General features: G+C 47.9%; 1 protein-coding gene across 7 annotated transcripts; it reads right to left on the bottom strand.

Annotated features, from left to right (window-relative positions):
• Nucleotides 1-956: 956 nt before the first annotated feature.
• Phf24 (PHD finger protein 24) lies at nucleotides 957-25525 on the bottom strand. Of its 7 annotated transcripts, XM_060378348.1 has the most exons (9): nucleotides 24684-24805; nucleotides 15742-15934; nucleotides 10628-11037; nucleotides 9771-9956; nucleotides 7166-7244; nucleotides 6662-6867; nucleotides 6161-6321; nucleotides 5769-5864; nucleotides 957-5446 (listed from the first exon to the last, which is right to left on the bottom strand). In XM_060378348.1, exons 3-9 carry the CDS (start codon nucleotides 11003-11005, stop codon nucleotides 5350-5352), a joined length of 1203 nt encoding a protein of 400 aa, XP_060234331.1. In that variant the 5' UTR covers nucleotides 11006-11037; nucleotides 15742-15934; nucleotides 24684-24805; the 3' UTR covers nucleotides 957-5349. The 7 variants fall into 7 exon arrangements, with proteins under 7 accessions (XP_060234331.1, XP_021490084.1, XP_021490082.1 ...); XM_021634409.2 differs by lacking the exons at nucleotides 15742-15934; nucleotides 24684-24805 and adding an exon at nucleotides 25278-25525 and having other exon boundaries at nucleotides 10628-11009; XM_021634407.2 differs by lacking the exons at nucleotides 15742-15934; nucleotides 24684-24805 and adding an exon at nucleotides 25278-25524.
• Between the last annotated feature and the right edge of the window lie 501 nt (nucleotides 25526-26026).

Genomic DNA, 26026 nt, shown 5'->3' with positions numbered 1-26026 from the left:
AAAATAATTCTGTTTTTTTTTTCTATCATCTCAGAAGGCAGACATGACAGAGATTGTTCTTCAGGAGTTTTACAGACAAGGAAATTGGTTTGCTAAAGTTGGATCCAAGGAATCCTGGGAAAAGTGGAGTTGGGGAGAACACTGGGTTTAACTCGATGTTCAGAGAATCGAGTAGCACTGTTTCTCTTTGGGGAATGACGTTCTTGAGAGACAGAGGGAACGTCCTTGAGCCAGAGCAGGACAGGTGAAAGCTTGTGTGGAGGTGAGGTTCCAGCAAGCCCTTAGAGCAAGTGACAGCTGGTGAGAGTAAAGGCTCTAGGAGGGATGAAATTCCCAGCTAGGACTGATGAATGGAGAGAAGGGAAACTTATTTACAGAGATACAGGATTCTTTAAACTGCGTATTTATTCTGTATGTGCCTGCCAAGACACCTGTGGAGATCAGAGGTCATCAGGCTTAGTAGCAAGTGCCTTTGTTCTCTGAAGCCATCTTACTAGGCCAGAACCTAGTTTTTATGCCCTTTGGTACACTGATGCTCAACTTCCCTGAGTCTGGAGACAAGAAGGAACTCATGTGGTGTCACCAAACTTCCGGAGCCTGCTGGACACTCCCTGCCCCAAGGGAAAACCCTAGAGGAGAGAGCATGGATGATGGAGTGGAAGAGCTGTGTAAGTGAAAACTTCTGCAATGTGTCTACAAACCTGGCTCCCTGTCTGAGTCTATTTTGAATAGCAGAAAGGGGAGGTGCCGGACTACACTGCAATAGGTCTCTTGAAGAGTGCTTTGACAGGCAGCACGCATGCATGTGTGCACACATGCATGCACACATGCACATACTGCTGAAGACAGATTGAAAGTTACAGTGTGCTGCTTTATGCTCAGGCCAGGAACTGGGCAGTGATGGGACTGCCAGAGAAATGGGAGGATCCCCAAAACAACAGGAAGCAAGCAGCAGAAACAACATCACAATCTGTTTATTATGGTTTCTGCAGTGCCCAGCCTCAGGGAGCTCCGGCCTGGAGCACTGTGAAGGCTGAGCCACAGGGGGAGCATGCAGCTGTAGGCAGGAGTATGGGGCTCGGGGTCACTCCCCTCCGATTACTGTCGCATTAGCTTCAGCAGAAAACTACACGGGGAGGTCATGAGAAACCAGAGGGCCTCAGATCCTCAGTGACTTATGGGCTCTCAGAGCCTCCCTCCCAGTCTGTTTGGCTGGAAACAAACCAAGGATATCCATTAATGATTGGAGGCTAGACCTGAAGGTCTTCGCTGATTACGGATAGGGAAAGGCCAACCCTTTCTATTATAAACTGGAATGGAATTTGGCTTCTTAATCATTGGTCTAGATAAGACCTGACACTCTTCTCCATGCTGTGGGCCATTAGGGCATGCAGCTTTTCTTTACTGTTGGTCTAGGGGGAATTCTGTAACCTATCATCTTTATAAGGATGCCAAAAATAACGGGAACAGACAAGAAACAGCACGAGGGATGCTCGGCCGCACCCTATTCCAGGGCTGAGCTATGGAACCAGACCATATGCTGATCATGCCCACTTAAGATCTCCGTTGTCTGGGCTGCAACCAGGACCAAGAGAGATATAGTGAGCAAGTTAAACCCAGATGGCAAAGAGAACATGATGATTTGACTTCACTGTAAATGGCAGGTTAGAAAGGGGCCATTGTTGCAGGTGCTGCCAGGATGCTCTGAAATTTTGGCATCAAGGTTGTTTTGCCTTTTAGTGCCAAGTACAGAATAGTCATGTGCCACATACTGACATTTCAGCCAACAACAGATGGCACGCACAATGCTGGTCCTGTAAGTTATACTGCCCAGTAACATGGTAGCTGTCTCAGCCTGTGTAAGAGCACACTCTTCGATGCTTGCACTATAAAGAACTTGCCGAAGGACACAGTTCTCAGAATAGATTTCCAGAATGGAATTGGGCTTCTTAATCATTGATCCAGACAAGACCTGACACTATTATCCATGCTCTGGTCTCTGAATGACCCCATATACCTGTGTCTCTTTTTATACATATGCAGTGCATGACTGTGTGTTATTTTTACTCTGCTGGCTGGAAGGAGACACAGAATACCAAAGCTTGCTTCCAGCTCAAGTTTTGTGCCCCAAGGTTGCCTACTTTTGACTCTTGGGTAGTCATGGTTAGATGGGCCCCTACCAGTTTCTTCTGAGCCTTTCTCTTAGCACTAGTATCTTCTGCACTTTTGGAAACTGAGATGTCTGTAATGACTGTTGTGCTTTGGGCTAAGGCATGGGACAACCCTGGAACTCACTTCCCAGTGAAGTGCCCTCTTCCCAGGCAGTTGAATTCTGTGCTTTCTGTTTTGGTGATAGGAATGGGGCAACTCCAAGACTTGGCCATTTAAACAAGGTCCAGGTGGCCTCCCATAGGGAGTGCTAGGGCCAGAAAGGCAAGTGTCTACCCCACCAGCCCACTGGTTGGGCTGGGGGAGGAAGAGGCAATATAGTCATGGCTTCTGCTGCAGCTATCCTCAACGGAAGGGCACTTCAGTTGGATCAGTACCGAGGAGTGAGGAAACTGCTCCACCCCTGGGATACCACAGGAGTGCCTGTTAAATGTTTTGCTGGGGACGGTTGGCCTCAGGGGAGGAGGCCAAGGAACAGACCTGGAAAGGTTATGCAGAGATAAGCCACTCTCAGCAACTCTGTCCCTGCTGTCATCCTGATGTCCACTTATTTAATTATGAATGCATGGAAGAGAACTGCTGGACGAGAACCAGGCTTGGGGCAAGTGGTCTTTAGAGAAGCATATATGTAACCCAAGCCTTTCTTGGTTGGAGTTCAGGATGGACATTGTTGGGAAAAGCATTGATCTTAATTTTTGGCAGCCAAGATGGAAAAGTTTAAAACACTTTCTCATACCCTCACCAGAGCCAGGCATTAATCTTTGTACTTGGCAGAATTTCAGACAGTCACAGTGATAGAAAGGCTTGGAAAGGGATTATAACTAGGTAGATCAAAGTGCACCTTTATATACACTGCAGGGGACTTCAGGAGAGATTATGGACATTGGTTTGGGATGAGCTTCTGTAACAATGGACTACGGAGCAATGATCCCTCGATTTGGTACAACAGATGCTTATGGAGAAGAGGCCAGCTGTCCTATGTGATCCCAAACAGGCCTGGTCTGTTGCAAGCTTCAGGACCCAGCCAGCCTGATTTGGCCTGTGGTCTTCTGCTATTCAGCAGCAGGAGCAAGAAACAGCAGCTCCAAAGTGGTAAGCATGGTATTGATCTGTAAAGGACCATGGAGCAAGTGTCCATAGCTGGGGAGTAGCAGAAAAACACTGTCCAGTTCCCAAAGCCTGTTCAAAATGTCTTGTGAGGTTCAGCAGCCTACAGCCAGAGATAGATGATGACTCATCAGGAGAGTGAGCAAGAGCCCTTAAATTTAACATGCTTTAATCTTCTCAATGGAAAACCCCAAGCCTGGCTGCTGCAGACACAGTCCATGAGCCCAGGAGCTTTGTGCTTTGTTTTTGTTTTTGACTCCATTCAGTAATGGGCCATCTTACTGATCAGCCCTGGGAACATGGCCGAGGAGTTTTCACTGTTTTTGATACTAAGTCTCATTTATGTAATCCTGGCTGGTCCAGAACTTGCTATTTAGAGTTGAAGGCTGGCCTTCAACTCATAGAGACCTACCTGCCTCTGTTCCCCAAGTACTGGGATTAAGGGTATGTACTACCATGCCCAGCTTGAAGTAGTAGTTTTTAAAAGCTGTGTGTATTAGTCCTAAATAATTTGTCTCCAGCAGTTTAATACCCTGATTGTAGGTCAGGCAGTTCCTACAGAAAGAGACCATGCAGGGCTCTTAGCGATGCCCTGGCTGCAGATGCCCGCGCGGTAAGCTCCTTCTGTAACCATCCTCTTGAGAGTGAGTGCTTTCAGAAATGGAGATGGTGCACGCTTCTGCACAAGTCAGCTCAGCTCTCTTGAAGAGCTTGTTGTCAGAACTGGCCAGGCCGAAGTCATGGAAAAAGAAATCCAGAACCTGGAACCCTAGGTCTTGGGGCTTACACACACCATGCACTGACTTGAAAGCCTCAGAGCTGGGAAATGGGGCTGAGCGAACTTGCAGGCCAGACTTGGTAGGCTCGCAGCACTCTCTGTCCACAGAGCCCTCTCAAGCTGGCCCTGGTTCCTAGCACAGAGGAGAAGACATAGAGTGAGCAGCTGACAGAAGTAGCAACCAAGGCGATGGGAGAAGGGCAGCTTTCCCCCTTCTGATGCTGACTAGGACTTCTTGACAGTTGAGATACAAATCTCTTTTTCAGCACAACCACTTAGGGATTCTTCAGATAGGAATATCTTTAGGCTATGTAAGAGGCTGGCTTCCGTTCCATGTAATGCCGTGTTTCTATGTCTGTGGCTGAGTTAGGCTGGAAGGCAGGAAAAGTCTGAGCTTTCTCTTCTCTTCCATGAGACTGTCCTCCTCGGCCTCCGAGGCAGCCAGAGAGGCTGAGGCATCTCGCACAGAGGACTGCGATGCTTGCCAGTGTACCTGCTTCACTTGGGTCTCTAGGGCTTTAGACCATGTGATGCCATTTGACAAACAGGGACCAGGAATCTCACCTTGGCTTTCCTGTTCTAAGGACTTGTGAAGTTGGATGATCTGGTTAAAAAGTGCCTAGAATTCTGGGTCCCTGTGAGAGGCTCTCTCCACTTTCTCTAGTCAAGAATCAACAAGCTTTTGTCCTTTTCTATCATAAGGAATTGGGATGATTTTTAAGTGTTCTCCCACCACAGCATACCACAGCACACTTAGGAATAACAGTGGCTCATCACTGAAGAAGTTTCAGTGTGGGCAGGGGACCTCTCAGCATCTCCTGGAGGGGCAGGAGTTTGATCTGTTCCCTCTTTCTATTGGAAACAAGGACTGGCCAATAAAAAGAGTGAGAAGAGACTATCTCATCTATACCAGGAGTTTCACAAAGGGATTTTGGTCCTTTTCCATTGAGAAGCGAACCAGGAGTTTGAAGGCATGGATATCTAGGCATGTATGTGGCTGTATGTGCATGTGCACATATATGTACATGGGGTGGCAGGTAGTTTTGTGACGTGAGGGAAGGAGGCGGTCCAGTAGCAGGTGACGCTATGGCTCTCGGGGCTTCTCAGTGGATTGACATATACCGCCTCTGTTGTGAGAGGAGCGGCGGCTTCAGTGCCATAAAGCTTAATGACAAAATAAGATGTTGGCAGTGTCCCATTCCCATGAGTCTCCATGCCAGAGGCTGGTAAAGGACAGAGAAAGGGAAGGAGGAAGAGGGTGCCACCGTCCCAGAACCAAGCTTGTGTGCCCCGCACTATCCTGGGGGTTTCAGGTGAATTGCTGTGCTGTTAGGACGAGCAGCCAAGATGTAGATGACATTCTCTCTTAGGAAGGTGGGCCAGTCCACAGATCTGCAAAGGGAGAGAACAGGTTTGCCAGGCTGCGTACAGAGCATGAAGGCACATAGGGCCCACTCCCAAGGGCAGTTTGCTTTGGGCCAGATGAAACTCAAGGTAGTCTGCCTTGTGACTCATGGTTATGGGCTGGTCATGCTACAAAGCGAGCAGATCAGCTATCTGGCCCTAGAGACCCGGGGTCAAATGTGTCCTTTTGGAGCCCGGTTTCTAGGGTGGGTACTGGCTATTCTGGGATAGAAATGGTAACACCTCCCTCTATTTATGAGGAATGTGATGGCAACGGAGGCCACAGACAGCAAGAGGAGTTTCGTCTTACCTAGATGCCTGCTCTGCGGGCAGCAGGGCCTTATCCTGACTCTTGCTGCTGTTGCTGGCTGGGCTGCTGTCTGCTATGGGACCCACATGGCTAATACTGCCAGGCATAAGAACATGAGGTTAGGAGTGGGAGAACAAATAGCCCTGACTCCTCCCCTACTCCGGTGAGCCCATGGACCTAGCCATGCCTGTCCAGGCTTTCTGAGATAGGGCAGCACAGCACACAATTTAGGACAGAGGTGGCCCAGCGTGCTACCAGTAGGATTGCTGACCTCTACCTAATTCATAGGTAGATCTTCTGCCGAAGGGAGGGAAAGAAGCACATGCTACACCGAGGACCTTCAGGTGGAAAAAAGAAAGGGGCGTGGCGGGGCATGACCGGGAGAAGCAGACCTGACATTGCACGAAGGAGCCTCTGCAGGGCGTTTACAGAACCAAGAGTGCCGGGCATGGTGGCACTCTGCCTCACTGATGGTGCTCCCATGGCCCCGTGCCAGGAAGGTGGCTCGGGCCCGTTCCCTCTCCTTGACTGTAAGAAGCCTCAATAGGGAGTTCTGGGAAAGAAGAGATAAGTTAAGGTCTTGAAGGTGAAAATATCTTGAAGACTACAGGGCATTGCATTTCCATTGCCCAACCTTTGCTGCCCTTCTTAGATGGCTCCAGAGCCTCTTTGGTAGCCTGACATTTTTAGGGGAGTCAGTGCAAGTCAATCTTCTCAAGAAGTTTCCTCAGCCCTGGTCACCGGCCATTTCTCAATGGATGGACCTGTAACCCTTTCCTGACACATTCTTGACACATGCTCTTGTTTAGACAGTTCCTAACACTCCCCTGACATGTCCAGCATGCATCCTGGCCCTCTGTTGCTCATGGCCATTCGTCACTGCTGTACCTCACCTGGGGACGCAGCTGCTGCAGCAGCAGGAGGGACTCATGGGACAAGAAGTCAGGCCACTCCACATGGCCGCGATGCTCAGGGTCCAAGGCTGCAAACTGGCGAGCCGCCTGCTCCTCTTGCTCATCACTCAGGGCCCTGCTGCTGTCCCCTCGCTTTGCTGCTTGATGACGGTAGCGCACAAAGTCTTCCAGTGTCAGGGAACAATCTGTGGGAGGGAGGGAGGCACCCTTGTTGGCCATGCCCACCCTTCCTCAGCCTTGGACAGCTTCACTCACCTCTAAGGCACAGACCCAGTTCTTGTGGAACTATGCCTCCCATAGCCAGGGGCACTTGCGGGTGGTGGGGAACGCTGGTAGAAGTAGGCACCTCTGATGCCCACGGCTCAAGATCAAGGACTCATTCATCCCTTCTCCCCAAATCCCAGAATCCTCTGTTCATCATCCGTCCCAGAAAGGATTAAGAGAATGTGGCAGGCCCCTTCTCAGCAGCATGTCTGCTCTTACCGGGGATGACCTTACACCGCTGGAAGGTCTCTGTGAGGCTGTACATCTCCTCCTCAGTGAGCAGCAGGTTAAGGTTGTCCTGAAAGAAGGTAGAAGGGCAGTTAGTGGCCGCACAGGCCAACAACAAATGAAAAGCCAGGGGTCAAGAGGGATGGGAACAGGGTCACCCCCAGAGAGAGGGCAAAATCACCTGAGCCCAGCCTCCCAGCCTTGGCCAGACAGAGGGAAGATCTGCTCAGAACCTTCTGATTTTGGGGGACGAATCCTCCCTAGAATGCAGCTATCCTGACTCTGGCTCAGTCCCTTTATTAGACACTGTTTTCAAGTTGGCCTGTAAACTGACCTAGGAAGAAGTTTTAATTACTAAATAGCACTGAGATCTTACTTTGTTAGTGATACTATGCAGTCTTTAAACTACTGAAGTCTCTTTGTAAAGGTTGGTTAACCTTCCTCCTAAAATATCAGCCAAGAGCAGATGCAGGTATCTCCTGAGTATATCCATGAGTTTCACAAAAATCCCTGTGATTCTTTCAACAAACACCCACTGAGAAGCTGGTATGTGCTGGGCACAAGGGCCTGCACACAGCAATGGCCCGTGATACCTGGTTGGCATGTGATGTGAAGGGAGGCAAGGAGACACAGAAGAAGATGGGGACTTGGGAGGCTCTCACATGGCCTTGACTGAACCTTACCTCAGGCCTTTATTCTAAGGACAGTGGGGAGGCACAGAATTTGGTCATCATGGTCAGATCTCTGCCGTGAGAAAACAGATTAGGGGAGCAAATATGGTGGTATGGAGAACACTTGGGTGGTTGTTGTGGTGGTATAGGTAGGAACAATATGAGTAGCTAAACCCAGACATGAAAACAGGGAGGGAAAAGCAGCGAGAGATGTCAGAGGACATCTGAATGTGGTAAGGGAAGAAATGGGACTGGGAAATTGGCGAGTGATATTACTATTCACCGAAGTGAGGGATGGGAAAGGGAGCAGGTTTAGGCAGGAAGATGAGTTCATTTGGGGCATTCTGAGCATGAAGTCAAGACGGAGAAGTCCCTGAGACAGGAAATTTAAGCCTGGGCACAATCTGGGAATCATCAATGTTTAGATCATGGGTTATTGGATGAAGTCAGAAAGAGACAGTGAATACAGTGGGAAAAACAGTGGGATCCTGAGGAATACAGCATTTAGAATGGAAACAGATCAAGAGTGTGGAGAAAGAAAGGCCGAAGAAGGCTGGGAGAGACTGGAAGTCCGGGTGCAGCGGCACACTGTAGGAGGCACTGCTAACTGTGGCCATATGCGTGGGATGGGATTTTATGATTTGTAAACATTTTTCTCTAGTTTCTGTATATTGTATGAATTCTAGAAAATACTTAAAGGCCGAGAGAAAGAGGAGGAGATAAGGAAATGTTGGATATCTTATTCACAAAGGCTGCCTAAGAAGACACCTGAGAAAAGATCATTGATGACCTCAGGACAAGCCAATTTAGTGAAGCATTGAAGGCAGAGGTCACCCTGGAGGGATGGAGACGTCAGGAAATCATGAAATGCTCTTGAGAAGTATGATCATGAGTGGAGGAAAAAGAAAGAGATGAACTCAGAGGAAGTCTTTGTAAAAAGCCCATAGAGGTGGTGGTGGCAGCAGGGCCCTGGCAGAGCTGGGGCGGAGGCAGACCATTCCTGGGGGATAGCAAAGAGGCATTCACTGCCCCAGGCTATGCTGGCTGCACACCAGCAAGCAAGGCTGCTGTGCGCGAAAAGGCTGCTGTTCTGGGGCGGTGTATGTGTGTATGAGGGCTGGGGGAGAAGGAAGGGAGGCAGGGAGGGAAAAGACTGTAGAGCAGGGTCTTCTGTAGTCTATCCTAGAGGAGAGTTGTCTCAGCAACTTCCAGATTCCATTCTGTGGATTAGCCATAGACAGAGGGTCAGAAGTAGCACATGTCTGCTTTCTGCAGACAGTGGGCGAAGATGCTGGCCAGCTGCCCCTTACACTGAATCAGAGAGCAGTAAAGCAGGGCAGCACAGCAGGAAGAAAGACAGGGATTCTACTCAGGAATGGTGATAAATGACTATGAATCTGGCGTTCGATGGAAACCTTAGATTCTGCCTGCCATTAAAAGTTGGAAGGCATTTATATACAGTTTGTAGAGGTCTGAATCAATGCACCTTTGCTACTTAATTCACATAATCATCACTTCAGAGAGGAAGAACGAAGGTTTCTAACAGGCGCTGGCCAAGGGAGGACCACAGGACCTCCCATTTTCCTGGGACAGAATCTCCCTCTGCTGGAAGCAAGCTGTTCAGGATGCCAGGCTGGCTTCTCAGACGAGCACAAGGAAAGACTTAGAGAAAGCAATGCCCTATGCAGAATTACTTTTGGAACACACTTACCAAGGTCTAGTGTGCCACAACTGTGTCTGTGTGCTACTGGTATATTTTTTAAGTGGCATACAATGCACCTCACAACAGAGAACTGTTATCTAGCTCTGGGACCCTTGCATACACTATTAGAAAACCCCTTAGGTCACTGCTTTAGAAACAGTCATTTTTATTCTAGGCCTCTGAGGATGCCGAGTTTTCCCACTGCCCTGCAGTCCACACTCACACAGTAGTAGCAGCTCCAGCCCGTTTCTGTATGGGCCAACTCGGTCACCTCCGCTGCACTGTCCCCTTGGAGATAGCCCATGCGGCGCAGGCAACCGTCATGGAAAACCCTGGTGCAGACTCTGCATGGGAAGAGGCTCTCGGCAGTCCAGACCTCGCAGATATCACACATCTCATCATTGACAACCTGGCAGGAATGAGGAGGATCTCAAAATGCAGAGAGTAACATTATATGGCTGCTCCATAGGCCTGGGTCTCTCTGGAGCCCCAGTGAAGGTATGAGCTTCCTGGTGGGTGAGAACCAGGAAGCTGTTCCAGCTGCCTACAGCTCTGTTACTGTTTTCGAACAGAGATACTATTAGCATTTTCTAGGGAATAATATGCATGACAATTGTCTCAAACATTATATGACATTCAATATCCCTAGCTGTCTTGACATCATATACCAGCAGAGCCCTTTGGCTGTTGTTTTCTTACCCCAGTCTCCCCTCAATTTCCCCAGTGTCCCCTACGAGGGTTAGTGGCCTCTGCGGTTGAGAATCCATACAGGTTAGCACAAGATACACCATGGCAGCATTTCTTACCACTCAACAGCTCAGCTCTTTTACTATGACCAATTTAAGATAGTTCTGGTATTTTATTCATATGAAATATTGTTTCCACTTGTGGTACGGGGTGGAAGACAGGGACTGGCACAGCTGAGGCGAGCGCCCTACCCTGAGACACAGCTAAGCCTGTGGGACTCACCTCCATCTTCTGGTTCTGAGTCTCACCTCAGGCACCCCAGCCTTCCCTGTCCTGTTCTCCAATCCTTATAAAGGCCAGGACAGGGAGACCCTCCCTTCACAGAACACTCACAGGCTCCCGAGGTTCCAGGCAGATCTCTGGAGGCTTGTCGTCATCCAGCTTCCGGGTGGGACGGATGAAGGCAGGGGGTGTGAATCGACGGGTCCTGTCAAACTCCTCAGGCTCAACTCCACGCCCGTCTCGCAGGCGCTCCCAGGCCGCCCGGTTGATACTGCTCTCCTCCTGGACCACGGGGCCACTCGTCTCTGCTTCCTTCTCCTCCTGCACTTCCTGCACGGCGCCCTCCACAGTGCCACGGCGGGACCCTGGGGGCTCACCCCCACGTCTAACGGAAGGCCTGTCCCGCAGCCCATCCTTGAAGGCTGACACAGCAAGGCTCACCTTCTGCACCTGCTCTACCGTCTGCCGCTTGGACATCAACACCCCCATGGCGCTGTGGACAAGATCAGGTTTATCCGTCCCTGGGAAAGGCAGGTACTGTTAAATCATGCTGTTCCCAGCTCCTAGCAGCAACGTGCACTGGGAAGAGCACACACTAAGCCAGAGACCCTAGTTCTGCCTCTGACTGGCTGCTGATTCTGGTTTTCCCTCCTATGGGCTGGGGGTTAGCTGCTCAGTGCACTGCACAGGGATGCTATGAGGAGAACATATGGAAATGGAGCTGGGCTGGTGCTATAGCTCCACAGGAGAGAGCCTGTGCAAAACATGCACACACACACACACACACACACACAGAGGCCTAGACACACATATACATACAGAGGCACACACAGATACATACACACCACAAACAAAAAAGAAAGAAGAGGCGGAACAGTGCCTAACTATGTAGAGAGTACTGTAAGTAAGTGGAGTGGTATCTTTTCCTTGTTATTGGAGAGCTGCGCTAGCTCAGGGGCATTAGGCCTCTGTTACTGTGCGGTGTGGGGACTCCAGATCTCTACCCTCTCCCCTAAAAGGAGATTTAGCACATTTCAGGTTGTCTGAGGGAAAGAAATGAAGAGGAATCACTGCCTCTACACATGTTGAATTAAGAACAGCCCGGGACTCCCTGGAACATCTGTGCAGCAGAATGTTGTCAAAGGCTCCCTGTGGCTTTCAGGACCCTTGAACACGTGCCTTCTGTGCCTAATGGGCACCCCAGACCTGGAATTCCCTCCTACTCTCCATGTCCCAATCTCTACTAGCACTGCTCAGACTTTATTCAACATGCTTTCCCTATTTTTGGGAAACGTGAGCACCCCAATCACTGTGTACTTTCCAGCTTGCTCAGGTGTCATTTCTTTGGGGTATCGCTGCAGAGTCCAGGCTGCAGTTGCTTGGGGGCCACGCTCTCTGCTCTGGAGCACTCACTTTCCTCACCCATACTTAATGAGATGATTATCTCATCAACTTCCTGTTTCACCTGCCCCTCAACCTACCTCCACCCTAGTGAGGTCTCTGGAACATAACACGTTAATGAGCATTTGCAAAGCCAGGCACGGTACTGGAATTCTAGTATTCTGGAGGCTAAAGCAAGATGACTGTTGTGAGTTCAGGGCCAGCTTGGGCTGCAGAGTAAGACATTGTCTCAAAAACAAAAAAACCAAAGCCAAAACCAAACCAAACCAAAGGCTGGGGAGGAGGATCAGTCTGTAAAGTGCTTGCTATGCAGACATGAGGGCCTGAGTTGGATTCCCCCCACCACAGAGCCATGTCTGAGACTGCAGCAAATGTAGCCTCCTGCACATGTCCCAAGGTTTGGTGAGAGACAGTGTCTCAAAAAACAAGGTGGATGACACCCAAAATTGGCCTCTGGCCTCTGCATGCACCCCCCGCCCCAAGTCTTTCCAGTTAACTGTCAAGAAGTCTTGCTTTACAAATAAACCTTACGGTATGTGCCATGCCTGGTGACAGCCACATATTCTTTTATTGCTTGTATGTACCACAGTGATGCAAATTTCTACCCTGCAACCTGTTACCAAAGAATTGCATATTCTCTATATCTACACACACACACACACACACACACACTTCCTCCTATCTGTCTGTCTATCATTTTGAGACAGGGTCTCACTATGTAGCCTTGGCTGTCCTGGAACTCACTATGTACCAGGCTGGCTTCAAACTCACAGAGTTCTTCCTGCCCTGCCTCCTGTGTAGTAGGACTCAAGGTGCGCACCACATTTGCAGAAAACCATATTCCTGAATGGATAAAGTGAGAAGACCTGCATATTTCATTTAGCAGTTAGTTAATAAAACGTAAGATAAAACTCAAAAGAATAAAAAAAAATCCTGACATGAAAAACTAAGGAATGTTTATTGTCAGCCAGTAACTGTTTTGCAGGGTGGTGGCAAAGGTTTATTAAAAAGATTTAGGAAATCATGCCTAGGTAGACAATCAAAACAGATTAAAAAAATTTTGTATGAGTGTTTTGATTGCATGTATATCTGGTGCCACCTGCATGCCTGGTGCCTTCTGAAGCCAGAAAAAGGCATCAGAGATTCCCTAAACTGCAGTTACAGATGCTTGTGAAACATTACGTAGGTGCTGGGAATTCAGCACAGATCTTCTGGGAGCTCAGAAAGTGTTCTTAACCATTGAACCATCTCTCCAGTCCACATAACGGCTGTTTTCAGCACAAGCAATTATACATTACAGGCCCACTGTTTTCCTGTGATACGTTAAGTGGGACGTTTTTCAATGTAAAAAATGGATCAGTATTTATTTGTATTTTGCAGTGCTGGGGATGGAACCCAAGGCCTCAGGAATACAATATTTGTTTACGTTTTGCAGTGCTGAGGATGGAACCCAAGGCCTCACTAAGCCATATACCCACCCCCTTTTTATTTTCACCTTTTTAAAAAACTGCAATGCAGAATAAGAAGTACATTTTGTGTATAATAATAAAGAAATAATGTGTATAAAAGTATTTATTTGTGAACTTGTAACTGAACCCAAAGATTAGGAATGATTTTTTTTTTACTATATGTGATGGTTTATAATAATTCTCATCTGACTGTATTAAAGCCTGATAGTGATTCTCCACAGTGATACAGAATCATCAAAAAATTAGTGTCTATTAATTATACAGAATAATGGATTCAATTATGATTTTTTCATACAGGTAATAGAATGTACTTTGAACATCTCAATTGCCCTTTCTCATCCCTTCTCCCATTGGTCACATCCTTTTTTACAAAAATCTACATTCTGCATCTGAGAGAAAATGTGAGGTATCTGTCTAAGTCTGTCTTATTTGCTTAGCTTGATGGGCTCTGGCACTCCTCATCTTCCTGTAAATATTTCCCTCTTCCTGATGGCTGCATAAAATTCCACTGTATAAAAACAATCCACATTTTCATTTCCCATTCACCGTGGACAGGCAACCCTTGGTTCTACAGCTGTGAAGAACACCACAGTGAGCACACCTGTGGTGGGGTGTCCCGGAACTTGGGAGGCAGAGGCTGCCAATCTCTGTGAGCTTGAGTACAGCCTGGTCTACAGAGGAGCTCCAGATCAGCCAAGTCTAATAGTGAGACTTGTCTCAAAACAAATAACAACAAGAAATGGTGTGCAGATAGCTCTACTTTTGTTGTTTGTTCTGAGACAGTCTCTGTAGCTCAGGCTGGTCTGGAACTCACTATAAACATACATACATATGCACACACATGTCCAAGGCTGGCCTGGGTGCTGGGGTCCTCCTCCTGTAGCTACCGGGGTGGTGGGCTCACAGGCACATTCCACTACACCTGGCTTAGTTATCTCAGGTGTATTCTCATTTAGATTCCTTCCTGCATAAAGCCCCAGAGTGGACAATATGGCAACCTTATTGTAGTTATTCTTTTCTGTTTTTTTTTTTTTTTTTTTTTTTTTTTTTTTTTTTTTTAGGAACCTCTATAGTTATTTTGATAGAGACTGGACTAATAACCCAATAGCTACGGCAGCTTTGTGCTTTGTTTTCATAGGGGCGGCCATTCTGGCTGGGATGGGTTAAATCTCAGTGCAGTTAGAGTTCTATTTCCCTGTGACTAAGCAGGTGAACAGTTCTTTCACGTAGTTAGTTTCCATATACATGTCTTGAGACATTTTATTCAATTCATTAATTTTATTTTTTGTTTGTTATCTTGCGACAGGGTTTCTCTGTGTAGCCCTGGTTGTCCTGGAACTTACTCTCTAGACCAGGATGGCCTCACAGAGGTCCACCTGCCTCTGCCTCGATAGTGCTGGGATTAAAGGTGCACACCATCACTGCCCTGCAAATAGTTTTTTTTTTAATGTTTATTGTCTCTAACAATAGTTTTTTATTAAAGAACTCTACTTCTTTTTCTTTGGCTGTGCTGGGGCTGAGCCCAGGGCACTGTGCTTGCTACTTAAGCACTCTACCACACTCTTTGTTTTGATTTTAAAATGGCCATTTATAAACACAATGATATAAAAAACCTCTGTTCTTGACAGCTGTGACTTCTAATAGTCTGTGTGGATGGGAGGTCTACTAGAGATGGACTGACCAACGCAAGCCTACTCTGCGATGGGACATGGGAAAGCTGTGAAAGCTTACGATTGGCTTTGGAAAAAAAGAGAGGGTCCTGAGCCAAGTAATGAAGGGGGATTCGAGGCGCTGCTAAGGGCAAGAAAACAGGTATATCTTTGGAGCCTCCAGAGTTATGCACCCCTGTGGATGGATCCCTTAATGTTAGTCCAGTGAGACTGAGTTTTAATACTGGCTCCAACATTTCAAGAGAGTAGGTTTGTATTTTTAAAGGGGAGGTGATATGGGAGAAACAGAGAAAAGGGATGAAGTAGGAGAGAATGGATAAGAAAACCAACTGTACACAACAGATTCTTTTAAAACAGTGGGCATGGGGCTGGAGAGACGGCTCAGAGGTTAAGAGCACTGGCTGCTCTTCCAGAGGTCTTGAGTTCAGTTCCCAGTAGCCACATGATGGCTCCCAACCATCTATAGTGAGATCTGGTGCCCTCTTCTCGTGCGCAGGTGCATATGCAGATAGAGCATTCAAATAAATAAATAAATAAACAAATAAATAAACAAAACCATTAAAAAAAAACAACAAAAAACTGTGGGCATACGTGAAACTTTTTTTTTTTTTTTTTTTAAGCTAGGATCTCTCTAGCTCTGGCTGACCTGGAAGTCCTGGCTGGCTGTGACATCAAAGATACTCACTTGATTCTGCCTCCTGTGTCAGACTGAAGGCATGTTCCACATGCCCTTCCAGCTTACAGAAACATTTCACTTTGCTTTTTGTTTTGTTGAGGCAGGTTGTGGCCTAGGCTGGACTCAAACTCATGGCAGGCCTGTGTTTCAGACTTTCCAGTGCTGGAATTACAGGATTGAGCCACAGTACTCCCTGCTTTTACTGAAACATTTTAAAAAACATTGGTAAGAGGATAGAAACAATTTTATAGGAAAAATGCAGAATAACTTAATAGACAAAGTATACAAATTTTGATTTAATTTTTTTGAAACTCAAAGATACGAGCAATGGTTCCCAAATGGTGAATTAGCCTTATTACAGAGGCAGGGAGAGTCTATGCAAAAAAGCAAAAACAAAGACAAAAAATCCTTCAGGAGATAAATGAGTGGGTTAAAATACATATCAAGTATAATACACTTTTAAAAAAAGAATTATTTATTTATTTTACATATGAGTGTTCTTTCTGTAGGTCACGTGCATGTCAGAAGAGGGCATCAGATCTGTGTTTGCTGGGAATTGAACTCAGAACCTATGGAAGAGCAGACAGTGCTCTTAACCACTGAGCCATCTCTCCAGCCCATAATAATACACTTATACTTATATTTGTAACAAATAGTAAAAGCCATCTTTTTTTTTTTCTTGTTAGTGTAACAGACTGCAGAATCCCAGAGCTTGGCAGTATCCCCGTGGCTCCTGGGGTAGAGAGGACGCAGGAGCTCTCCAGGCGGGTAAGGATAGGCTCTCTTTTAGAAGCTATGTCAGAAGGCCTAGAGAACAGTGATGAGACTGTCTTACTTATTAGAAGGCATGGGCTGAACATAGTTGGAAACATTTATTTGGAGAGCCTGAACACAAAAAAATCACTTCCCAAGACTCATTCCCCTGGAGAGAAGCAGTGTGTGCGTTGGCTTTGGCTTCTTCTGATGACATAGTAAGGGAGACTGAGCGAGCAGCCATCAAGAGCGTCAGTCTGCACATGCAGTGACTCATCACCGGTGTAGCACTGCAGTTCTGCTGCTTCCACCCGCTTCTTGGTGTTAGGAGACCACGTGCTCTCTCTGAACATGCCAAGATGGCTCAGCTGGGAATGAGACTGCTACTGCAATAATTTTGGGAGTTACTTTTGGGGGGACTTTTTAGAAAAAGATTTATTTATTTATTTATTATTTATACAATATTCTGCCTGCATGTGTGTCTGTACGACAGAAGAGAGAATCAGATCTCATTATAGATGGTTGTGAGCCATCATGTGTTGCCGGGAATTGAACTCAGGACCTTTGGAAGAGCAGCCCGTGGGGAGAACTTTTATGAAGACAGAAGCTGACATACACTATCAAAATAATCAAATATTAAAAGCAAACAACATAATACTTTTTGCCACAGTTTCTTTGAACACAGCTATTCCTTTTGCTTGAGTTGGTTCATTTTTCTAGATCACTTTATGTCTCTAAGGCAAAAAAAAAAAAAAAAAAAAAAAAAAAAAATTGAAGTAGACCATTAATAGGAAGCCATTAAGATCCAAACAAGACCTCAAGCCAATTTGTTTGTTTGTTCACTTTTTTCATCATTTTGGAATGACATGGCTATGATTTGATTATAAACTGTGAGGCCCCAACAGTTTAGAACAAGGCTAAATCTCTTAATGCTTAATGAAGAGGAGCACGACAGACGCCTTGATTAAAAGCTGAAATAGCGAAGATGTGCACCTGTGGTGTCTGAGAAATTAACACAATCAGCTCGAATTCCTGGAGAAACAAGGGCGCTGATTGCTGAGAAAGCCTGGCCTCTCCTGTGCTTGAAGAAGGTCCTAGGAAGAAGAGCAAGTTAAAAGGAAATGAAGTTGCAAAGATCCCACAAATTATTCTTAATGACTGCTTCTTTGGCTGGTGGGTGGAGTCTTTTTTTTTCCCCTTCAACAAGAGTGGAAAGGTGATAAGAAGATGCCATCTCAAGAATGATGTGACTATGAAGATTCTGTGGTAGACAGGAGAAGCTTGAAGAAAACCTTAGGGATAGGAGCAGGTCACGGGAGTTAACAGAGTGGCACCTGACTGCATGAACAGGAAGAAATGAAAATGGCCACGATGAGAAGCTTCTTTCAGCACGAGAAGGCTGTTGAGATGTATTTGTCAGGCAGAACGAATATGTGGGCAGCTTAGAACATGTGTGCAAGACACACCCATCCTTTGCCTAGCACCTACTTAGAATGCAGTGGAATTACTTATAAGGGCAAAGTGGTGGGAGTGGAGAGGTTTGTCTCCACAGCAGGAGCTGGTAAGACATAAAGAAGGCGAAGGCAGCAAGGGAAGCCCTCTCCCCAGGTACTCCATAAAGACTGTGGCTGTGGAGAGGCTGACAGGCAGGAGTTTCCTTATTCAGAATGCTAATGTGAAGTACATTTACTCACTTGAGTCTGAGCCTTTGTGTAGGAAAGACAGCTGTTTGGAAAACTCAAGAGCTATTAAAAGGGAGTCTATGGAAGTTATGAGGGCTTTCCTAGGCAGGAACAGGCAACGGAAACCCCTAAGTGGGAAGAAGGGGACTGAGGGATGTTTGAAAGTTGAGTGTAGTGATCCCAGCATTTAAGAGGCTGAGGCAGGAGGATCATTGTGAGTTTGAGGCCAGTCTGGTCTACAGAGGGAGGGAGGGAAGGAGATACATAGACAGACAGACAGATGGATGGACAGATGGATAGATGATAGACAAATGAGTTGAGCTTGTGGAAAAAGAAATGAAAACAAAGGGTAGAAAAATTTAGATGGCTCCCACTGTCTTTCATAAAACATGAATGTTGCAAAGATTACTGGGCAAAATAAGTTAATTTCAGACATGGTGTCAGTATGTTTTCTTTTCACCAGTGTTGGCCAGAGGTTGCGGGCCTGTAATCCCAACTTCTCAGAAATCTGAGGCAGAGAGATCACAAGTTCAAAGCCAGACTGGGCTGTTCAAGGCTAGCCTGGAAATTTAGCAAAACTTAGTCTCCAAAACTGAAACGAGGGCTGGGGGTGTGGCTCAGTGATACAGCATTTGTCTAACAGACAGGCTCCTAGATTTAATCAACAGCACTGAACACAAAGGAAAACAAAAGCAAAGCTGGGCAAAACTCTGATGAGAACGAGTCTCTGGAACTCAGTTCTAGAAACCGTAGCGTCAACTCCTCATATTATGTCAATGTTGCCTCCTCAGAGGTGGAGCCTGAGGGTGAGTCAGGGCTCTGGGGACAAGAACACCTACCACACAGTCACTATGGGTGATTTCCTAGCCACAGAGGATAGTGTCTGCTACTGTCTGTATACGGATGACAGAGATGAAGATGTTAATTTAGCCAGTTCCCACAGCCACAGTGTAAGAGAGGAGACACCACCATCACCCAGTCTGCAACGCTTATTCTGTGTCCTGTTGACTCTAGCGTGGGCCATGGGAGTGCATCGCTGGGGTCACAAGCAGGAAGCTTGAGAAAGCACGTCCTCGGTCTGGGTTGGAGCCGAAGACCCTGAGCAGGAGCCGCATCTGCCCGTGCAGTTGGTTTGTTCCCGGAAGTGTGTATCCGAAGGACCGCAGGGAAGGTGCACACTTAACATGGAGGGCAAAAGTTATACAAGTGTAGAAGACCAGCAGAACTGAGGTCTGTAAAAATCAACTTAGAGCAGTGGCTCTCAACCTTCCTAATTTTGCCATCCTTCAATGCAGCTCCTCATGGCATGGAGATCCCAGCCATTACTCTGGTTGCTACTTCATCACTGTAATTTTGCTGAGTCGTAATATGAATATTAGCTACACAGGGTATTTGATATGTGACCCCTATGAGGGGATTATCTCCCCTCCCCCCAACTGAACTGTCTCAGGTTGAAAACCACCGACTCAGAGCATACAGCACAGACCCTGGTTCACCACACATATCAGCTTCAACCTGCGGAACTTAAGCAAAAGCCAACATGAAGAACTCCCTTACCCTCTGCAGGTCTTTGACGAAACCCAAGCCCCAGGTGGTCCAGTTGTTCTCTGCTGCCTCTTGCTTTAGGAATCCAGTGTGTCAATTCAGTGTCCTTGGAGTCCCTTCTCGTTGTCTCCCCGCAGACACCTACAGACTCCTGTCAGTTCTTACGTCTGTGGCCCTGACCGTCTCCCTCCCCACATCCTTCTGCTTATCTAGGAAGACAGTCACCCAAACTGCAGAGGCTTTTCTGGAGTTTCTAGAAAGCAGATGGGCTGAAGACTGAGTAAAACTGTCCTCCTGGTGTCAGCTCAAGGCAAGAGGCAGGAGGCATACACTGCTGCTGCCTAATACTCACTGAAAGCTCACAAGTTCTAATATACATGAGAGTAAAAGGATGGCACGATCTCTAGCCTCTGGGGGCCGAGGATGTCTTCATTAAAAGCTGCAGCTCTGGCTTCCCACAGAATCGGAGCAGCAGGTAAGGAGTGCTGTACTGGCAGTGATGGCTGGTGCGACTGCACTCAGCAAGTGAATCCTTCCAGCACGAGGGAGAGGCACTCCCTGCGTTCTGCTCTTAGGTCCCCGAAGCACAGACTCGGCACCGCCCACGCAGTTATTACACTTTAACCATTACCGTTCATTTGCTTGTTGTGTATGTGTGTGTAGCCTACTATGTGTTAGGCACAAATCGTGTGCTAATAGCTGTCAGTAGGATGAACAAATGGGACTGCAGCCTGTGAGGGTGCAGGGAGTATGTGCGTGTGTAGGGGCATACGTGTAGGATAAAAAATTTAAAAAAAAGGTGTTGCTTGAGCTAAATTTTGAAGATGAGTGGGAGTTAACCCAGTGGATGAGAAAAAAAAAAAAGCATTCCAGGAAGAGGTAAAAACACATGCGAGCACAGAGCTATATGGAGACCCCATCATGACTCGGAGCTATGAATCCAGCCCGGGTGCTGGATAGAAATAGGAAAGAAAATCTGCGTTCACATAGGAATTAGCATCAGCTCAAGGACAGGTTTGATGTAGTATGCTTAAAATATTTGTTTAAAAGAGAATATTCATTTGAATTCAGGGAAGTGGGGGTGGTAAGGGAGCAGAGACAACCCCAGTAGAGCCCAGGGTGGCCAGTGAATGCACTTTCTTTTCCAGCTCTCCAACATGGAACTCCTTCCCATCACCTGAGATCTAGCAGGCAGCAACTGTAGTCATAGTCAGCCCGGTAGGCTTCTCTATAAGAGGCATTAGGAAACAAACACAAACAGAAAGGAGAGGGGGAACCAGCATCTCACTTAACATTTCAGTGAGAAGACCACAGTAACAGGAGATAGTTTCCAAAATCAAAACCAACAGCGATCGTAATATGTAAAGACTTCGTAAGTTATAATGGGCTACCGAAATGTCTTACTTGCATAACCAGGCAGGAGTGTGTGTGGCCAGGTCACTCAACACATATGGGCAAAAGTAGCCTTGGCAGGGGCTTGGCATGCAGCTGCCCAAAGAAGCACATCTTAGCAGTTAGTGATTCCCGGGAAGAGGCACACTCTTCCCTGACTGCTATTCGTAGCCAGTAAAGCTATATTTTCCCCAATACTTTTCCTTCACTTCATAGTAAAGGAGTGGAGAAAAGCAGACTGACGCTCCACACACTCCTCAAGGCAAGGACTCTCTTTTCTATAAAGCACAGTGCTGGCAAGTCAGTAGCACTTAGGATGTGTGCAGACCTCTGAGGGGATGGCTGGAAGGTGGGTGGATAATGGAGAAATGCTATAATGGAGCCAATCATCTTGTCCTGGACTGGCCACTGACAGTGCAAGCTTCTTATTCCAAAGCTGGTAGTGCAATTCCAGTCAGAACTTAGTCATTAAGACTGAACGATGCAGCAGACAATGATGTTCCTGTCAGGTATGAATAAGTAAATTTGGGGAATAAAGAAGCATTGCTAGACAGGCATGTGGGATTTGAAAATAATAGATGCCGTAGCCGAGGAGATGGGAGACTATTAACATTAATACGATCCACTTAGGAACAGGCGAGCCCGGACAAAACAAGGGCTGTGGGGATGGACCTGGGACCTTTATCATCCATGTTTCAAGAAAAAGCAGCATTAAAAAAAAAAAAAATACATGGGTAGTGCTGGAATAAGAAAATGGTTAGAATGTGGTCAGAGAATCTTCGGTAGATCCAAGGTGTGAGAAATGCATACCTATTTGTGTGAACTCAAATGGGGGAGGGGCATTCTCTAATTTTCCTTTGGACTGAAGCATTTTTTAGAAGATTAAGGCCACTTGGTTACACTCGTCACACACATCCTTATTCAGGCTGTGCTTAGGCACTGTTCTGACTTTTGAAATTTAATGTTTACTCAATACTAGACATCAGAAGATGGTACTGAAGAGCCAAGGTTTGGGAAGCACTTGGATCAATCAAGTGATTTTTCCCAAGGCTACCGGGGAGTGTGATACTCAGAGCCCTCGATGAAAAGATCAGCCTGACAACGATGATGATGATGATGATGATGATGATGATGATGATGATGATACTCCAACAAGAAGTATTGGAGAGCCTTTTTGCTCAGCACTCAGGAAGCAGAGGCAGGCCTATCTCTGAATTCGAGGACAGCATGGTCTACAGAGCAAGTCCCAGGACAGCCAGGGCTACACAGAGAAACTCTTGTCTTGAAAAAAACAAAACAAAACAAAACAAAAACAAACAAACAGAAAATACCTGAATTAGGGCAAACTCCACCATATTTGCAGGCTGGGTCTTGATTTTCTCTTAAAACAATGTATATGTTTATTTTTTGAACTAATGAGAGGGGTTTAAGATGAAAGGGGACTATAAACTTTATAGCAGAGAGATGCTAACCAATATGAACCTCTGTCAGAATTTGTTTGCTGAGATACAAATGAGGTACCACAACAATTCAATCCTTAAAGGGGCCAAGTAGTTAAGGACAATAAAGGCCAACTAACAAGTGGCCAGTTAGAATATTCCATTTCCTTGGTAGCTTTATGTAATCCCCGACACCCAAAGAAGAATTCTTTTTTTTTTTTTAATCTTTTGTTTTTGAGACAAGGCCTGGAACTTGCTGTGCATCTCAGGCTGGCCTTGAACTTGAGATTCTCCTGCCTCCACTTCCCATGTGCCAGAATAAAAGGCATACGTCACTACAGCCAGTGGTTTTTTTCTTTGGGTCTGTTTTTCTGAGATAGTCTCCCTTGTGGCCCAGGCTAGCCTTCAACTTGTGGCAAACCCTTGCCTCAGTCTCTGAAGTTGGTATTTATGTTTTCAAAGACACACAGGACCAAGCCTGAATATATGACGGATCTGATGGATCCTTTTTCGTTGGAGCCTGCTAGTTTTTTTAAAGGAGGATATTAGGTTTGTCTGCACAAAAGGAGGACAAATATGAACAGGGACACCCCAGAATGACTCTGTGGCAAATTACATACATGGCTTGGCCCTTTCAAACTCCATTTTTTGGATAAGAAGCCAGATTCTATCTTTGGGCCCGAAGTTAAATCCTTAGGGTTCAGAGAGAATTGTTGAGGGGTGAGACAGGGGCATTACTATATCAGGTCCCAGCTTTCTAAGCCGTACTTGGCTCTCATCTCTTCCACACTCCTGCTTCTCTCACACAGAACTGCTCGGCAGTGTTCGGAGTGGCATTCATGGATCAGTGTCCACTGGTGCATGTAGACGACCACAAGGGATATGTGGGTGACTCCTTGACGTGACAGTGTCTCCCCTTCCTCGCCCCCAAGGTCCCACAGCAGGGAAGGTGGCCCCTCTAGATCTCCCAAACAAGTCCTGACAAAGATCACACCATCGCAGTAGGCTACCAACAAAGGAAGTCACACGCTGAAATCGGGGTTTAAGTGGGTTGCTGCTCCGATGGCCCCATGCTCAGTAAAACTGTGCTCATCCTTTCACTCAGCACATTGCTGGGCACTCGCTACTGCGAGCTCGGTGCCTGACACTACAACTCAACTTACTAACAAATATCAGCTCTTTCTGCTCCACCCCCACCTCCATACGTTTCTCTGAGTTGAATTTGAAGAGCAGACTTCATCATTGTAACGTCTGAGCTCTCAGGCAAAGTGCTGAGCCTGCATCACAAATACCTGGTGATTCAGTGGGGCGACTCCAGGAAGCGGCTGTTAAGTGTTACATAAGACGTTTAAACATATCCAGCACAGTGCCTGGCACACTGGTTCTCAACAAGCCTTTCCTCCCCCTTATCCCTTCCTCCGGAAACTTGCTCTTCTGTTTCTGCATAGTCAAACTCAAGAGCTCAGGTCTCCTGCCTTTGACTTGGAGGTCTCACTGGTCTTGGAACCCCTTGCCTCCCCTAAAGTCCAGCTTGAAGCCAACTGAGCAGAAGAGAAATGAGAAATCCTAACGGGTGGAAACTGGAATGAACAAAGGCCACAGCCCCATAGGGTTCCCACTCCCTTCCACTGTGTTGAGGAGGACAAGCGAGGGCGCGCTAGCCCCACAGGAGGTCAGTGCCAAAGTCCTTGGAGCTATGATGCTACAAATGGATCCCATTTCTCCAGCCAAAGGTTCTTTCTGGGCATCTCTGGGGCACAGGCTGAGATCACCTAAGGTTCGCCAACACCACTGGAAAAGTCCCTGATGTCCCCAGATGGTCTTCCGCTGGGCTAAGTCCAGAGACCACCCTGATGCCACTCTACTTACAGGGAAGGCCTCCCTGGGTGCCTGGGGAGGATGCCCCTCCACACTGGGGCTGGGCAAGGCAGAAAGTGCAGGACTCCTTGGGCGTCTCCCTTCACGCCCATCCCACGGACTCTCTCGGGGCAGAGGCGGCGGTCAGCGGGGTGCATCCACTTGCACAGGGGCCCCGGGGGCGGCTCCCACACCAGCGTCCGAGTCCGGGAGGACTGTCCGCGACCGCAGACCCGCCCCTCGAGGGTGCCGGCCGGGTCCCACCGCCCCCGCCCTGGCTTACCGGGACCGTCCGCGCGCGGGACGCGGGTCTGAGGCGGGCGGACTCTCTTGCCGCGGGCCCGCGCTGCCCACGGCCGCTCCGGAGCTGACGTGCCGGGCCGAGCACCGAGAGCGGGCGGCGCGGGCGGCGGCGGCGGCGGCGGCGCGCGCGCCCTGAGCACACCCACCCGCTGCGCGCGCCGGCGCCGGGCGCCCTCGGCCGCCCCGCCCTCCCGGGTCCCCGGCGGTCCCCGCGCGGCTCGCTCGGCCGCGGGCGTGGGGCGCGGAGGGCGCGGCGCGGGCAGCTGCGCTCGGGGCGCGGCGGCGGCGGCCGCGGAGCGCGCGGTCCCAGGGCCCGGGGCGCCCGCGCGAGCCGCCCGGCACTGCGGCGCTGCGGCTGCGCCCGCCCGGCCGCCCGCAGCAAGGTCAGCACGCCCGGGGTTGGCCCGGCCGGCGCTGCAGGGGCTGCGGCGACTCGCCGACCTGCAGGACCCGCGCAGAACGGGGTCTGCGTGGATGCTGCCGCCCGCACCGGCCCGGGGTGCGAAGAAGAGCTCGCGCAGACGGCTCTTGTAGGCACACGACCCAGGGCTCCACCTCAACCCCGGGCCCTTACCTTCAGGTTCTCGCGGGGCTCGGGAACGGCTAGAGGAACCTTCACAAAGCCCTTGGCTGCTCCATCCCGCCGGTGCACCTTGTCGGAGGCTACTGGTCCTCCATCTCCAGCCTCAGAGCTGGCCAGTCACAACCCACTTCTTGCTGCAGCATCCTCGGCCCTCAAACTAGCCAAACAGCCAGCTTGTCAGGCGGCCAGCGTTTCTGAGAACTGTACCGTGCCTTCCAACAAACTCCACGCTTTGAAGAAGGCAAGAGAAGGACCAAGTCACGAAGCATCTAAACTAATTGTAGGAAAGTAAAGACGACGTGTGCACGAGTCCAGACCCCTCTTAATCTAAATTACATTTTAAAGGTACTTTAATTTTCTCGTGCATTCACTTTGTGGCAATCGGACACAATTTGCGTTACTTTTGAGCATCTAGTGCTTTTCTTCTCGCGGGAGATATTTTGTCCTTAATATAGAACTTATGTGAATATAGTACTACATATTATCACCAAAGTGATAAGGAACATTCCAAGTGCAAAGGTGCTATTTTAAATACCTTAAATGCCATTCACTGTGTAGCTATGGCTGATCTGTAACTGACTATGTAGTTCAGGTTGGCCTCAAACTCCAGGCAGCCCCACTGCCCTAGTCCCCCAGAGTTCTGGGGTTCCAGCATGCTCATTCTAGCACAGTGGGCTAAGACACTATGTTTTGCAGGATTTGTGCTGACGCATAGAGGTCGAACAGCTTGCCCAAAGTGG

This window comes from Meriones unguiculatus, chromosome 1, assembly GCF_030254825.1.
Source record: "Meriones unguiculatus strain TT.TT164.6M chromosome 1, Bangor_MerUng_6.1, whole genome shotgun sequence".
Lineage (NCBI taxonomy): Eukaryota > Metazoa > Chordata > Mammalia > Rodentia > Muridae > Meriones > Meriones unguiculatus.
The sequence above is the reverse complement of the archived record's forward strand: the minus strand, read 5'-3'. Positions and strand labels throughout refer to the sequence as shown.